The 16,924-nt window shown below is 34.1% G+C and overlaps 1 protein-coding gene, 1 long non-coding RNA gene and 1 other non-coding gene across 3 annotated transcripts; 2 read left to right on the forward strand and 1 right to left on the reverse strand.

Moving 5' to 3' along the window:
- The first annotated feature begins 447 nt into the window (after positions 1-447).
- On the forward strand, positions 448-6,222 carry LOC114319145 (putative lysophospholipase BODYGUARD 2). The gene is made up of 5 exons (XM_028266139.2): positions 448-751; positions 2,689-2,942; positions 3,716-3,927; positions 4,143-4,404; positions 5,554-6,222. Exons 2-5 carry the CDS (start codon positions 2,691-2,693, stop codon positions 5,848-5,850), a joined length of 1,023 nt encoding a protein of 340 aa, XP_028121940.2. The 5' UTR covers positions 448-751; positions 2,689-2,690; the 3' UTR covers positions 5,851-6,222.
- On the reverse strand, positions 5,879-5,982 carry LOC114319202 (U6 spliceosomal RNA). Its single transcript, XR_003649330.2, has one exon. It is a non-coding gene; the product is annotated as a U6 spliceosomal RNA (small nuclear RNA).
- A 5,850-nt stretch (positions 6,223-12,072) lies between the features above and the next one.
- LOC114319189 (uncharacterized) lies at positions 12,073-16,251 on the forward strand. The gene is made up of 3 exons (XR_014338099.1): positions 12,073-14,580; positions 15,458-15,577; positions 15,977-16,251. It is a non-coding gene; the product is annotated as an uncharacterized LOC114319189 (long non-coding RNA).
- The last annotated feature ends 673 nt before the right edge of the window (positions 16,252-16,924 follow it).

Here is a 16,924-nt window from a genome sequence, read left to right on the forward strand (position 1 = left end):
TGATTTACATTGAAAACAAATCAAAATATTATAATTTAAATTAATAAAATTAAAAATATATAATTCATTTTGTTATAAGACTCAAATCTTTAAATTTTTTTGGATAATTTTTTCTAATAGATATTATTTTATTCATATATAAATTTATAGATATTAATTTTCTCAATTATAAAAATATATAAATATATTCATTTTAAAAGTGGTCAAAAAAACAAAAGTAATATATGTTTATAATTAAAAGATTAAAATATAAAACTCTCATAAATAAAAGAAGAGTAATGACCCAAATATTCTATTAAAAGTTTTACTAAATGTCCCACATGACGTGAGTTTTATGTGGATCCCAAGTACACATTTGATAAAATTTTTAGTAGAATTTTTAGTACCTTTAACACTTTTAATAAAAGAAATAAAAATAATATTCACTAATAATATAAAAAAAATCTTGGTCTAATTAACCCTATCATTTCCCAACTACTTCTTCATACCTGGTCGCCAAAGTGGAAAGTCACTACTGTCTGGAAGATTTTGGAGTTCTCTCTTTCCAATTTTTTTTGGGTGAACCCTCGTTTGGGTTTTCTTCAAAACTCTTGACTTTTGTAGATTTTGCAGCATTTTGATCTTGGCAAGCGTCTGATTACATAGACAATACACATGCGTATGTGTTAAAGGCCTCTGAGAAACACAGTGAATCAGTAGGAAGATACTAGAAACAAACACAGCCCATCTCCACCACCCAATCTTGTTTTAGGTTCTCTCTCTCTCTCTCTCTCTCTCTCTCAATGAAACCATTTCATTTGCTAGGTTTGTGTAATTTTATTATTTATTTATTCTTTTACAGCCATACTTGGATCTCTCTGTTTTGTGTTTTGCTTTATGTTTTAGTCCAATTCTGATAAAGGGTTGATGTTTGATTGAGCACAAATAATGGATTTTTGATCATTGGTAAACATGTTTGATGTTAGTGCAGACACTGATAAAAACAAATTGAAAAAGTGATGGACTTGTTATGAAAATTGAATCAATCCATTTTGATCATGCTATGCTGATGCTGTGCTTTTGAATTTTGTTCAATTTTGTTTTCTTCTTTAGCATATGAAACCATTCTGTTTTCTTTCTTTAATTGTTTTTTTTGAACATACAGTAGAAAAAGATGATCTCCTAATTTTGAGGTTCTCTCTGTTTATATCATTCTTCCAAAGAATCATCTTCCATATAGAGCTGAAAAGTAACAGTAGAAAAAAGTGATGATTATGGGATTTTACTTCACATAAAGGTAGATAGACTCGTAAAGTCAACACATATTCCCCAATCAATAATCCTATCTCTGGTTTGCTAATCTGCCATGACATACCAACCAATCAACCAAAAACCATACTTGGGGGGATATTCTGCTTAGGGGTGGACCTACCATTGTAAGGCCTCACATTTGAGAAGGCCCAAAAATTTTGAGACCCTTAATAATATACTCTTTTATTTTGTAAAGATCCCTAATATTGCCCCAAATTGGCAAAGCCTAAGTGTGTGTTATTTCTCTAATTGACGTACATACAAAATTATATTAAAAGTTTAGAGTATTCTTTGGATGAATGTATTGCTTACAAAATATAGTTGACAATATTAGTAACAGTTGTTTTGGTAACAGTTGTTTCTGTAGGGAAAAAAATTTCAAAATTAAATTGATAAAATTCTAATGTAAGAATAATTATGTCACACAAAAGATTAAATGGATTAGTAAGATTAAAATGCCTCTATTTGAGATTGTCTAAGGCTCCCAAAATGGTTGGGCCACCCATGTTGCTTAAACCATACAATATCCCACCAATGAACTACATTATTATTATTTTTTGCCCTTACATTGAAGGGGGAAGGGGGAAGGGGGAGTCGAACTTGTTACCTTCTTGTGAGATACACGGGTTTTGGACACCAGTGAACTTGTGACCTCCTAGTGAGGAGGTACACGGGTTCTAGCCATTGGGCTAATGCCAATGGTTCCTTTGCGGCTTCTAATAGCTTGCGTAAGCTGATTTGAGGAGTAGTAGATTCCCATTGTATAAGGACTGGAATATCAGGAATGGAAGTCAAACCACTCTATCAGGTCTTGTAATCATGGGCTGCAAAGTTACAAGGGTATCAGACACAATCTGTTCCTGCTTCTTATTTATTTCCATGCCCTCTGATGAATAAGTCATCAAACACCAAGGGGCCCAAAGGATCCCAATTAGCTGCTGTCCAAAGAAAGGTATTCATGCCAGCTCCAATCTCATATTTGATAAGCGGCTGACTCAAGCTTCGCAGATTGAGTATTTTTCTCCATTCTGTTTTATTCACAAGTAATTAGCATTTATCCTTTTAAAAACAGAATCAATGAGCTTTTTTTGGCAAGGACTGTTTTCTATTTGTGATGAATGACGATCAATAATTTTCTTGAGCAAATAAAATTATTTTGATAAGATGTCTAGTTCAAACTTCTCTGTGGATTTTACAATAAGCATTTTGATCATATGCATTATATCTAAGTATAATTATTCCCCCTCTTTTTTGGGAAAAAATGTATTTGATGTCAATGTTCCACACAATAAGTATTTGATGTCAATGCTCCATAAGGCCTTAGTTCGCGTTATCCAATATATAATTATCTTCAAAAGGAATTATATTTTATTTTATTTATTTTATATTTTTCTTTAGGGATGCTTAAGAGAATTATTGTGGTTCTGTTGATTGGGTTGCTAGCATGGGCATATCAGACCATGTGTCCTCCACCTCCCAAAACCTGTGGCTCCCCAGGTGGTCCACCCATTACTGCACCAAGAATAAAGCTTAGGGATGGAAGACATATGGCTTATAAGGAGCATCGGGTGCCAAAAGAAACAGCCAACTATAAGATCATCTTGGTTCATGGCTTTGGTTCTTGCAGACATGATGCAAGAATTGCAACATTGGTTATGTTTTGATCTGTTAATTTATTGTTGTTGTTGTTATTATTATTATTATTATTATTATTATTATTATTATTATTATTATTATTATTATTATTATTACGTGGATAAAATACACATATGGTCCCCAAAGTATCCATTTGATGTCACTGTGGCCTTCCAAGTTTCAATATTGTCAAATTCGTTTCCAAAGTTTCCCAGTTTAGTTAGTTTGCTCCAATTATAAACAACTGCCTAAATTTTTAACAGAATATAATAAAATACACTGATGATTCCTAAAGTTTGTATTTTGCGTCACTTTGGCCCCCCAAACTTTCAATCTTGTCAACTTCATCCGTAACCACTATAAGGCTTTGTATGGATGGTAGAACTCTAGAGGGGGATTACTAAGATTCCTAAATTATCCAAATAGTTAGATGTGATTATCTCAGAATTAGATTTACTGGGTATTGGATTCTCATTAATGCAATTTTCATTCCCCTTCTAGCTGTTAGTCATCCAAACATAGTTTTACAGTGTTTTGGGACAAAATTGAATAAGGAAACCAAAATGATGCAAAATGCATACTTTAGAGACTATGGGTGTACTTTATTATCATTTCCTTAAGAATTTAGATTGCCCATTTAAAATTGGACCAAATTGACTAAACTTGAAACTTGGAGGACCAAAGTGACAAAATGCATGCTTTAGGGACCATAGATGTATTTTATTCTTTTTAAAATTTGGGAGGTATTTTCAGTGGTTGTTTCATATGAGTTCATCATGGATCTTTTCAGGGAATAGTTGAAGAACTTGGTGTGTATCTTGTGTCCGTTGACAGACCGGGTTATGGAGAAAGTGATCCGGATCCAAAACGAACCTTGAAAAGTTTTGCTTTAGATATAGAAGAGCTAGCCGATCAATTGGGACTTGGATCCAAGTTTTATGTAATTGGGTTTTCAATGGGAGGACAGGCAGTTTGGGGCTGCCTTAAGTACATTCCTCAGCGGTAAGATGCGACCAAGCTGTAGTCACTACTCTCACCATGATGACAGATTAAGCATTATGTCAACTTTTGCATTTTTGGTAATTTAAATTCAGGAAGTATATAGGAAATTCGAAGAAAGGAAGCACATGTTTTGAACAAATTGATTTTTTGAGTTCTATGCAATGAAAAGTGTTTTTCAAAATTTCTCTGAAGTCGGATATTTTGGGTGCTCACAGTCTAGCAGGTGCAGCACTACTTGCTCCGGTTGTCAACTACTGGTTGCCTGGTTTTCCTGCAAACTTAACTAAAGAAGCCTATTATGAACAATTTCCACAAGACCAATGGGCTCTTCGAGTCGCTCACTACGCCCCGTCGCTCACTTATTGGTGGAACACTCAGAAATGGTTTCCCCCTTCAAGTGTTGTAGCTGGAAGGCCTAAACTCAACAGGCAAGATATAGAACTTATTACAAAGCTTGCAGCGCATCAAAAGCACAAGGTACTATTAACTTTTCCTGTTGTATTACGAAGATGGGTATCGATAGGACATCCGTGTTAGTGCCTATATATGTGCATTAGTTGTTATGATCAAGAATTTGCAAATTCGATCATTTTATGGATAATTTGGCATGATTGCATTACCAAAATCAAAATCTTTAAATGTTAGACACGACACACTGATATGGAAATTGTTAAGAAATATAAGACAACACATGGGGGACTCATGAAAAATATATAATTATATATATATTTATTATGTGTTATATATAAAGACAAATAATTATAACATGTCATATTTGTGAATATTTAAATAAAATATAATAATATTTGAAGTCTGAAAAAATAAAACAAATATAAATTTATATTATTTTTATTTTATCATTATCCGGAATCCTTTAGATTCAAGTGTTTTTTTCCAAATCTCTAATTTTGTGTTAACTCCTTCTCTAGTCTCATCCACTAGCACAATATCGTCTGCAAAAAGCATGCACCATGGCACGCCATCCTGAATATTTATCGTCAACTCGTCCATAACTAAAGCAAAAAGATAAGGACTTAAGGTAGATCCTTTGTGTAACCCTATAGTGATAGGAAATTCATTTGTCTCTCCAGCTGGCGATCTAATAGTGGTCACCACCTCTTCATACATGTCCCTAATCACGTCAATATAACCTTTTGTCACCTCTTTCTTCTCTAACACCCACCATATTATATCCCGGGATACTCTGTCATATGCTTTCTCAAGGTCGATAAACACCATATGAATGTCTCTTTTCTTTTCTTTATACTTTTCTATTACTCTCCTCAAAAGATAGATCGCCTTTGATAGGGCCGCGTGAAGAAGAAGGATTCATGTAGCCGACCCCATTTGATGGAACTTAAGGCTTGGTTTGATTGGTTTGGTTTTTATTTTATCATTGGATTGCAAGTTATTTTATTCAAACTTGTAATGTGTTTTATGTGTGTCTAAGTGTTGAGAAGTGTTTGACTCGTCTTGTGTCGTGTCGTGTCGTGTCGGTGTCTTTGTTGGACACAACATGTTACCTTTGTAGAACTGTCCACGTTTCTTAATCTATATCCATTGGAGCAATAGTGTGAGCTAAATGAATTGGTTGACTGATTCAGAGTTTTTTGCTTGTTTTTGCAGGCGTATGCAATGCAACAAGGAGAATTCGAATCCTTGCATCGCGACATGATGGTTGGATTTGGGAGTTGGGATTTTGATCCTATGGATCTTACAAACCCTTTTGTTGACAATGAAGGTTCAGTTCATCTTTGGCAGGGGGATGAAGATGGCCTTGTACCCGTTAAACTACAACGCTACATTGCCACAAAACTTCCCTGGATACAGTACCATGAGTTACCTGGCGCTGGACACCTGCTTCCACATTCTGATGGAATGGGTGAGGCAATTGTCAAGTCACTTCTACTTGGGGAGAAATGAGAAGCGGCCTTGGATGAAATGACTACAGTCAGGTTTTGTGGTCTTGGGATTTGTGCATGTCATTCTTGTGCAGGGGTTATGCTACTATTCTCTGAATCGGTCAAACTTTATTGAATGTCCCTGAAGATTGTCATTTTTAGTTGCTTTAGAACTTTAAGGCTAAACCTTGAAATAAGAAATGCAATTTTAAATTTCTTGCAATTTCAGAAAATAAGTGTAACTAATTTTGTATACAAGTGAGAAGTCTAAAGGGCAAACCTTGAAACATGTATTTTTCAGCAGCACAGAAAATGTGTATTACCAGAGCTTGTTATCTCCTGTCCTAAACTCCCTCTCTATCGATGAAAATAATATGAAGTATAGTTCAAGCTATGATGCAATTCTCACCAGACTTTCTCATTGTACCTTTCGTTTTTGTCTCTAATAAATTCTTTTTTTTTCATTGATTAAAAAAAAAAAAAAATGTTGTTCAGATGTTGATGCCTCCAAACATAGTTTAACTGATAAATTGGGCAGATAAAAGCCATAGCGAAACCATCTCCTTGAATAATTGGGCAGATAGTTCACCTCATAAACTGATCAGTGCTATTAGATTCTTCATTTGTTGATGGTCATGAATGTAGGTTTAGGCTGAATTATATAAATCTTGGTTTCGTGTGTTTGTGATTGTCACTCACTCTTACTTGTTTTATGATATTAGTGTTTTTTTTTTCTTCATATTTATATCTTTCAATCTTGGTGTGGTTGGATGTTCAAGAGGCTCTCTGCACAATAAATTGGTATCAGAGTTTTGGGGTTTGGCCTTTGTGAAACTTGTGTTCATTGTTGGTGGTTTGTGAAAGTTGAAAGGAAGGTGGCTGAAGAGAAATCTTCTAGCAAATTTGAGTAGTGGTCTATGATTTCCAACGCAGAAGTTGAAGTTGAAAATTTTGATGGTACTAACTAATTTGGCATATTGGTTGGAGGTCATGGACTTGTTAATCCAATAAGATTTGGATATTTGAAAGTATGGCATAGAAAGAGTAGGAAAAAATTAATCGTCAGGCTTGTGGCACTATTGGATTTTGCCTTGTAAAAGATTCAAAGTATTTTGTTATGTGAGAGATGATGGTTAACAATTTGTGAAAAAAACTTGAAAACAAGTTTATGATCAGGAGTGTATAGAATTGACCCAAAAAAAGTGTAAAGAATTGACTCTTTTTTGTTTTTTTTTTTTTTTTTTGAAAAAAAGATAAACATATATATATATATATATATATATATAAAACATATCACTAAACACTTGCCAGTTTATGGACCGACTCCACCACATACCTACTAACTTCAGAAATATGTAGGAAGTTAAAACAAGCATTGCTACACCTAATATCACTAAATATTGAAGCTATATTCCAATCTGGAGCACAAACGCCCTTCGGAGTATTAACCGAAACTTGACAGTCTGTGACGATGGACACGCAGTTGAGTCTCCTGTCTTTCGCCCACTAAATAGCAGCCAAACAACCATCAGCAGTAAGGGCTGATGGCAAACGGGATTCCTGAGCGTGTTTTCCTACCATAACCTGGTCTTCATCATAACACACCCATGCATATCCAGCCTTGCCTCCTTTCTCTTGCCAAGATCCATCGACAACAAAGCTCCACACCTGACTCTACCTGAAGAAGAAACTGTTTTGATGCAAATATGAGGAAGGGATATCTATGTTTGAACACTTGACTGATTATAATAGAATATTTACCGATCTGAATTCAGATGTTGAAATTAAAGATGATGATAAAGCTTTTTTGTTGTTGAATTCTCTCCCAATACCTATGATCATCTTATCACTACTTTGTGAGATGGTAAGGATGAAATTTGTTTTGAAAATGTATCTAATATTTTGATTAATAAGAGTGTACATGGAGAAAGATAAACAGGCCCATAATGAGTATTTTGATTAACAATGAGTACATGAAGAAAGATAAATAGGCCCATAATGACACATCTAGTGAAATTTTGACAATTAGAGGCAAGTCTGAAGAAATGAAAGCTAGTAAGGGATGTAGTAGCCCTTGTTCTAATGGGAATTTCAACTGATAGATTGGACCTCGTGAAGGATGAGTGTACATATTGTTACAACAAAAGGCATTGAAAGAAAGATTGTTCAGTTTTGAAGAACAAAGAAAAACTTAATTCAAATGCTAATGTAATGCAGCAGATGATGACTAATGATTCTGAGTTTGCATTATTAGGTTCATTATTGGTTTGCCACTCTAATTGGTTTGCACTTACACTTGTTCTTTTTATTTTTTTGGAGAGGTCACACTTGTTTGCACTTCCTATTAGTGTGTGTGTGCGTTTTTTTTTTTTTTTTCGTTAAAAAACTATTTGCTCAACTTATTAGTGTATTATTCGGTGTCATTTAGTGTGCACCAATTAGTTTTTTTTTAAACTAATTTGTTCAAATATTTTTTTTCAAATTATGACATATCATTAACAAAATTTGTATACTTTTCAAGTATATTTTGAATAAATCAGTGAAATAATTGAGATAATAATACTGTTCAAACTATTTCCATCATCAATCACTAGTTTTGAGTTGTGTAGAAAATAACTGAGTAGACAAGGATTACTAGACGCAGTAGACATTATATCCAAATTCTTGAGCAATTGTTGATATCTCCCTGCAAAGGTAACCAGTTTCCTGATCTCCCACTACATTTGCCGTATATAAGTCTTCTCCAAAGAGCTCCCTTCTCAGAACAGAACGTCCACCACAATTTAGAGAATATGCATTCATTAAAAATTATAATATTCCTTACTCCCAATCCTCCTTGCTTCTTAGTTTTTGATATCTCCTTCCAACTGTACTTCTCTTCTTACTTCAGTGTCTCCCCAAAAAGGAAGCTTGAAGTTTGTCCACTAGGACGGTCCTGAGATATTTGGGGCCTAAGGCCAACTTTTGAAATTGGGCCCATTTAAAAGTAATTTGAAAAAGAAAAAAAAAAAATGATTGGATAAAATGCTAAGTACTTACTTTTATTTATTTATTTGCTAATATCCACACAAACCTTATATGAAATTAGCAAGCTAGACTAATATATATATATACATATATATTTTTGGATAAAACATTAATAAATCTCAAATCATGATCTTGTGAACTATTTAGTCCTCTCTTTTTTCTTAGGAGCCCAAAAATTTTATTAAAGTGAAAATTACACAAAAGGATAATCATTTACATGAGTGGGTTTAATTTTTCAGAAATAAAAGTGGGTTTCTTCAAATGTAAAATTATATATTTGGGCAATTTGTACTATAGAAGTTTTAGATTTTCCCTCATTTTAGAACAAATCTCACATTACGAACAAAAATGTAATATTCTAATGTAACACTCCAATAACATAACTCTTCAATGTAACACATTAAAAAAAATTTTAGTGTATTTTTTCTAAACGTAATAACGTAACACTAAATTTTTTTTCTTAGTGTTCCTTTTTCAAACATAACACTCTAATTTAACAAAAAAAAAAAAAAAAAAAAACTTCTTATTGTACTTTTTCTAAACATAACACTCCAATCAATGTAATTCCAACCATAATACTTCAATGTAACATATTCCAATATAACACACGTAAAAACACTAAAAAATCCTTAGTGTATTTTTTCCAAACGTAACCTTCATAGTTTGAAATTATACATTTGTCCAAAACTTACTAAGGAATTTTTGTACTCTTTTTTGAAATGGTTTGAAAAATCCCACATCCTTTTTTTGGAGTATTACATTGAAGTGTTACGTTTGAAAAAAGTTCACTAAAGAGTTTTTTTTAGAGTGTTATATTAGAGTGTTACATTTGAAAAATATACACACTACAAGAATTTACACATTTTGCGACCACTATTGCCGACCAAAAAAATTTTGGTCGCAAGAAAATGACATTTGGCGACCAAATATTAATTAGTCGCGATTGATCTTTATTTTTGGCGACCAAATATTATTGGTCGCAGAAGGTTATATTTTGGCGACTAAAAAATGAGTTGGTCGCAGACAGTGGTATGCTTTTGCCGACCAACTACAAATTTGGTCACGGAAGGTCACATTTTTTTTAGCGACAAAAAATTTGGTCGCCAAAAACTTATTTTCAGCAACCAAAAAAAATTAGTCGCCAAATTAGTACTTTTAGTGACTAATATTTTAGTCGCTGTTGATTGAGATTTGGCGACTAAAAATATTTGTCAGCGAAAGTACTTTTTTTGCGACTAATATGGTCTTTTGGTCGCCAAAAATTATTTTTTTCTTTGGCAACCAAAAAATTTGGTTGCCAAAAACTTATTTTCAGCAATCAAAAAAATCAGTCGCCAAATTAATATATTTAGCGACTAATATTTTAGTCGTCGTTGATTGAGATTTGGCGACTAAAAAGATGTCGTCGAAGATACCTTTTCTGCGACTAATATTTTCGTCGCCAAATATTAATGAATTTTTTTTACTTTTGATCTTTGCCGACCAAAAATGTGGTCGGCAAAATACTTATTTTTAGTGACCAAAAAACATTTTGTCGGCAATAAAGTTAAACAATTTCAAAAACACAGTTTCATTTTTTTGGTGGGAATACACTCTTACATTACCGCCCAATTTATTTTCTATCAATATGTAGATAGACCCAAACAAGTTCAGTCTCTTGCTCTCTCTCTCTCTTTCAGACTCACCATCGTTGATTCGCCGTTCACAGTCAATGTCGGTCTTCCACCGTCGTTCACCCTCGATCTTCCACTGTCGCGCATCATTACAAATCAAAGTGCAACAATGGAAACCTCTCTCTCTCTCTCTCTCTATATATATATATATATATATATCTCTATATCTCTATACATACAAATATGTGTAGCTAATTTCGAATTAGATTTAGATTTCAATTTAGATTTCTTTCAATCTTGTTTTCAATTCTAACCTCCTTTGCTAATGGAATTAATTATTGTTCTCACCTCCTTTGCTAATGGACTCCTCAGAAGTCATTTCGTGAGTATATTCCTTCTCATCGTGAACAACCACCATCAACCCTCTTTTCCTTTTTACCCCTGTTTCTCCCCCCTCCCTCTCTCTATATATATACTACCTCATTTGCCACCAAGGCCACATCTAAAATTTATTAGCAAAGGAGGTTCTTCGCTTTGAGCGACGGGGGTTTCGAGGGAACTAGGGTTTTGTTCTTCGCTTCATTGCTCTTCTTCCAAGGGGGCGGAATGGATTACTCCAAGGTCGGAGAGAAGCTTCTCAGCTCAGTTCGCTCTGCCCGATCTCTCGGCCTCCTTCCTTCCACTTCCGATCGTCCCGAGTTAATTAATCCCTCATTATGCTTATTTTACATACATATTTATGTGGGTTTGTATTTTGCTACATGGGTTTCTTCAGTAATGTAGTTTTTTAGGTACCCAAATTGAGTTAATGAACTCACAACTAGTGTTGAATTTTGATCAACATCATCAGTGTTGACTTGGGTTTCTATTTTGCATATCGATTAATAGACTAAATTGAGCTGGTGAACTTAGAGGGAATTATGCATCTAATTAAAATTATCTTTTTATTTATTGTTTTATTTTTTACCTTGACTAGTGTTGATTTGGGGTTTGACTGAATTTTATTGGTTGGATTGGAAATTGGGTTTCTTTACCTACTCCTCGAAATTCATTAGCAGATTAGGTCGTTTGGGTACACTTTTGTTGCAGTTATGATAAGAGTGGTGTGCTTAGTAAAAATATGTGTGGCAACTCATGTGTTAGTATTACCTGCATCATTATGTCTTGAGGTATTTCAAAAAAAAAATTACCACAATTAATTTTCTCAATTAGCACATAGTTGCATGTAACTTCTTTGAACATGTAGGCTTGAGGGAGCAGCTATTAGAAAAGCAAAACAGATGTAAATGAAATGAGGTGTAATGTGATGAAAAGAATATAAATGGCTTTTTTATTTTTTTTATAAGAACGGATATAAAGTTGAGGCCATTTATTGGGCTACTTATAATTTTTATTTATTATGAGAATTTGTGCCAAAGTATTCGGTGTAGTTACTTACATTTTATAAGGCAAAAATACATTAAATAAGCTGAAAAAGTTGATTATTGAAAAGTTGAGAGAAGGATGCTTTTAGTTTCTTCGTTATGATGATTACCTTTCAACTTACGAGAAGCTATACTAAACAGACCCCTTATAGGTAGAGACATAATGATGAATCCAATTTAGGAATTGGATTCCATAAGAGAGAAAATGCTGAAATTAGGGATAAAGAGCACTTAGCTCAATAGATACAATCTCAAAATGTCACAAACTGATTATAATGAGCCTAAACCGCCTACTTGTAGACTAAAGACCCAACTAAGCACTCATGGTTAGCTCATGCACAGCTGGCCATTCTAATAGACAACTAAATCTTATTACATCACATTACTTGGAGGCTGGATTACAAGTTTTATTTTATTTGGTCGTGTGGTTGGAAGAGGGGATGAAAAAGGTCTGGTTTCAAAATTGAAAATATTTTTATTGTCTTGAATAGGTATTGAGGACAACTTAGAAAACATGACCTTTGAATATTAAAATTTCATCTTTAAGGAACCAAGACTATGACTGATAAAATAAAGGGTGAATTACACGAACCTTTCTTGATGTTTAATATGATTATGTCACACCCCTATGTTTTGAAAAAATTACATTGATCCACCCTATCAAAAACAACTCTAACAAAAGCAATGAATTTATTATATTATCCTTTCTATCTAAAATGACTTTTTCGAATAATAAATTCCTAAATTACTGATTCACTTCTTGAGTAAACTCGGTGATTCCATGCTGTCATCTCCCTTTACCCAAACGCGCCATTATTATCCCCATGAATGATGATAAGTGCGAAACACTGCCACCCACACTTCGCAACCATAGCCTCACAAGACCATTGTCGCCTAATCTTTCAATTCTCTCTCTCTCTCTCTCTCTCTCTCTCTCTCTCTCTCTCTTTTCCGCTCTTCATCAAACCCAACCATCCAACATGACACCCATGCCACATGGCCGAAACAAAAACAACCAAACAACAAAACCATCTTTAGCAAGTGATCACACTATAACCATCACCACAACAATTACCATTGTTGTCTTTTACCACCATGCACCACCCATCACCACTCACTACATCCTTGAACTTCACCAATAATTTATTTGAGGAAACCAAAATGGTGTCTTATAGCTAACGATCTTATTTGCTTCAATCCATACCACTTTAAACATTGCAAAACACCCACGTTTGCTAGAACAAAATCCATCATTATAGTCATGGAATTGTCATGCCGTCTTCTCTCACCTAAAATTTTACATTGTTTCTTTAGAATTCTACAACTCTCTGCATTTTTTTTTCCAAATTTTTAATTTACTCTCCATTTTAAAGATTGATATAGGTGTAGAAAGATTAAACTAAATTACTTGTGGAATGAGATTTTCATTTGCAATTTAAATATGGAGGTTGTGGATCTTCTAATTCTTAAAAAAAGTATGGGATTCTTAGAAACTATGTACAACTTTTGTATTGGCATGTATAACAACCCAAGTGAGTTGGTTACGTGGATTCTTGGAGTTTCAACTCCAGAAGGTCCCACATGAAGTGGGCTTGATTCCAGCTCGACCTTGAGCATGTTTTTATTTTCCAAAAAGCTCCAAATTGCCTTGCTCGATCAGCGCTCAAGCGGGCTCTAGGTTTGGATCAATTGTTGACCTAATTAGGACAATAATTATTTTTTTTTATAAATTGATACCTGGTTTTCTTTGTAATATAAGGAAATGTACTCTGGAACATGTATGGTGATTTAATTGCATCATCTGGTATTGTTATTGAGATGTTCAACTTGTCGGCGTATATAATGATCCGTATACTTTATATCAACCAGAAGATGCTTGGTCTTGTCAATTTTATTTCTTGGGGAAATTGGTTACAATTCTCAATTCTTTCTTTGCTTTTATACTCTGTTTCCCACATGTTGGTCTTTTTATTTTTGATTTTTTGGATTTTGCATCAGGAATGCAATTTCTGCTTCAATCATTCTAGGTTAAAATTCTTTTGGTTTTACTTTTTTTTGGAATATTTTATTGTTCATATCAATATTCAGTTCTAGATATCATTAGTCAATAGTCAAAACTGGATATTATTAAATAATTGCTACAATTCTTTTCTTATAGTAATTATTGATTGGGGATTAATCATTGTTGCAATGTTTGATGTGTTTTGCTCTCTCTGACATCTTTTTATGCATTCATTACGTGGTTGGTTTTTTCAATGGACTTGTTACCAGCATGGACACTTCCAAGGCGCATGTCCATGTCCAAACCAATGCTCATCGGACACTTCCTGACATGTGTTGGGCATATAGTCAAATGTGTTATATTATTATTTTTTATTAGTTTTAGACCAAGACACACTTCTGATGCATGGGGGACACACATGTCCATTGCTTACACACACACACGAAACACAGTACAAGTAACTTAGCCAATACAATGGTAAAAAGAAAAAAGAAAGTAACAATTGTTGTTCAGCATTCTTGTTGTTTTCATTTTTTTCTTGATACGAGTGTTTCAATGCTTTATAGGTGGTTGATGCTTATGCGTTGATTGGGGATGTTTCTGGTCTTGCTGAAAAGATACAAAGCTTCTTTATGCAGGAGGTTCTCTCAGTAACCCATTCTGTCTTGAAAAATATTTTGCAGGAGGTATGCTGCTGCATTCTATTATCAATTGAATTCATTACTGAAGCAGCTGGAGATAAACAAAGTGAAAGGAAACAAGATACTTGCATATCATTGTGTTTGTGTGTTGGTTTGGACTTCTTTGGGCCAGGTGTAGTTTATCAGTTTGCAGATTTCCTTAAGAACAAAAGAAAGAAAAGTGTATCCCGTCCCTCATCGCATAGTTGTCTCACTTTAGTGGGTCTTATAACTCTCCAGTCATCTTAGTGTTATGCCCTTCTGGAGGTAGTGCATGAGTTTGGACTTATTTTTGTTCCGATATGGTTTCTCTCTGTTTCTTTTATACTTCTTTAAGATCAAAGGACAAAAAAGTGTATTCGGCCCACATCCAGTAGTTGTCCCACCCTAGTGAGCCAATAAGTCTCCATCACTCTTTCGTGAGTCAGGCCCTTTTGGAGATAAGTTTGTGGGTTTGGACTTCTTTGGCCTAGGCGTGGTTTGTGTGTTACATTTCCTTAAAATCAATAGAACCAAGTATATCATTATGGTTATCATTTTGATGCCACTGTATTACATGCAAAATTATAACCTTGAGTCATCTACAAGTGATGATCACCGTAAATGGAAATGGTAGAAGCGGAATATATGAATTATTTAATTATGTGAGCATATAGCCCTTGATAGAGTGGATAATTAAATAATGGTTGAATGACACACACACACACACACGCAGACACTTTTTCATTGAACGACATTCTCACTGAGATACTATTTAAATTTGGCAGGATCTGGAACCTTCCAATATGCAAAGTAGTAGGTGTTACTTTTATGTCTCTGCATACATTGTTTGGTTTTAGCATAAACCATGCTGGTTCTGATTTAGTTTTTAAATATCTTCCAGTTCCAGACTTACCTACAGTGATCTATGCCATCAAATACCTGAATCCAAGTTTAGGCAATGTTTATTGACAACACTAGCTGCCCTTATCATGCAATCATGAGCTTTCAACTAGCGGATAAGGTAAAAACTATCGTCATCACTGTATTATGGGTCATTTGGTGTTAATTACTCTGTTTATATTGTAGATTGTGATTATATATATATATATATATATATACATTTCTACTTTGTCTACAAATTTTAAAATTCTCTTACTAAATCATTTGTTATCATTGGTACATATCAGTTCACTGTCTATGCAGATTCAACTGATATTAAACATTTTCTAGCTATTGCTGCTTGTGAAATTTGGTGCTGCAATTGATCTATATCATATCAGTTATGCTAGGAACACAGAGTTTTGTGTCCCATTCCGTGTTTGGTTTCTATTGGCACCTTTTTTTTTTTTTTTTTTTTTTGTGTATATTTCTCTTTTTCCCTGTAATGTATGCTCTGAACAGACTGGACTTTTGGTATCAGGTAATGACAAATCAGGAGGCAGTGGAGTGCATTAGGAACATAAAGGATGCTAAAGCAGCTGCTAAGCACCTTACTTGTTGATAGCAAATATTAGTAGTTTTATTTGTTGATAGCTGTGCATGGATAACAAATAGTTATGTTTCAAATTGTTATGCTAGATGGATGTGACTTGTGAATGAAAACTTAGAATAGTTGTATTGTGTCGAATGTTAATGAATTATGTATTGTGATTGAATGTTAATGATTCAGTTAATTTGAATGATACTTTAAAATTATAGGTTTATTATGGATTGAATGAATTATTAGGAATTACAGATGTATTGTTTTCCTGCTTTGGCGACCAATTTATTAGTCGCGACAAATAAATAATTTTTTTTCGCAAAAAATGACAGTTGCTGACCAAGAGTTTTGGTCGCAAAAAATACATCTATTGCCGACCAAAACAGCTCTTGGTCGTGGAAACTCACTTTTGCCAACCAAAAGTATTGGTCGTGAAAAGTAACAAATGGCGACCAAAACCTTTTTTGGTCGTGGAATGTCACAATTGGCAACCAAACTTTTTGGTCGCGGAATGTCACGATTGCCAACCAAAATTTTTTGGTGGCGGAATGTCACGATTGGCGACCAAACTTTTTGGTCACGAAATGTGTCAATTGGCGACTAAGAAATTTGGTCGGCAAAATGTGACTTTTCGCGACCAAAGTGTTTTAGCGACAAAATAAATTAGTCGCGGTAATTAAATAATTAGCGACCAAAAATTTAGTCGGCAAATCCAACTTTTGCTGACCAACCAAAATTTTGGTCACGAATTACTTTTGCCGACCCTCAATTGGCGACCAAAGTAGCGACCAAAAAAATTGGTCGCGGATAACTTTTGCCGACCAAAAATAGACTTTTAGCGACCAATTTTTTTATTGCCAAAAGTGTTAATTCTTGTAGTGACACTAA

Source organism: Camellia sinensis, chromosome 8 (genome assembly GCF_055761805.1).
Source record: "Camellia sinensis isolate YWXY chromosome 8, ASM5576180v1, whole genome shotgun sequence".
Taxonomy (NCBI): domain Eukaryota; kingdom Viridiplantae; phylum Streptophyta; class Magnoliopsida; order Ericales; family Theaceae; genus Camellia; species Camellia sinensis.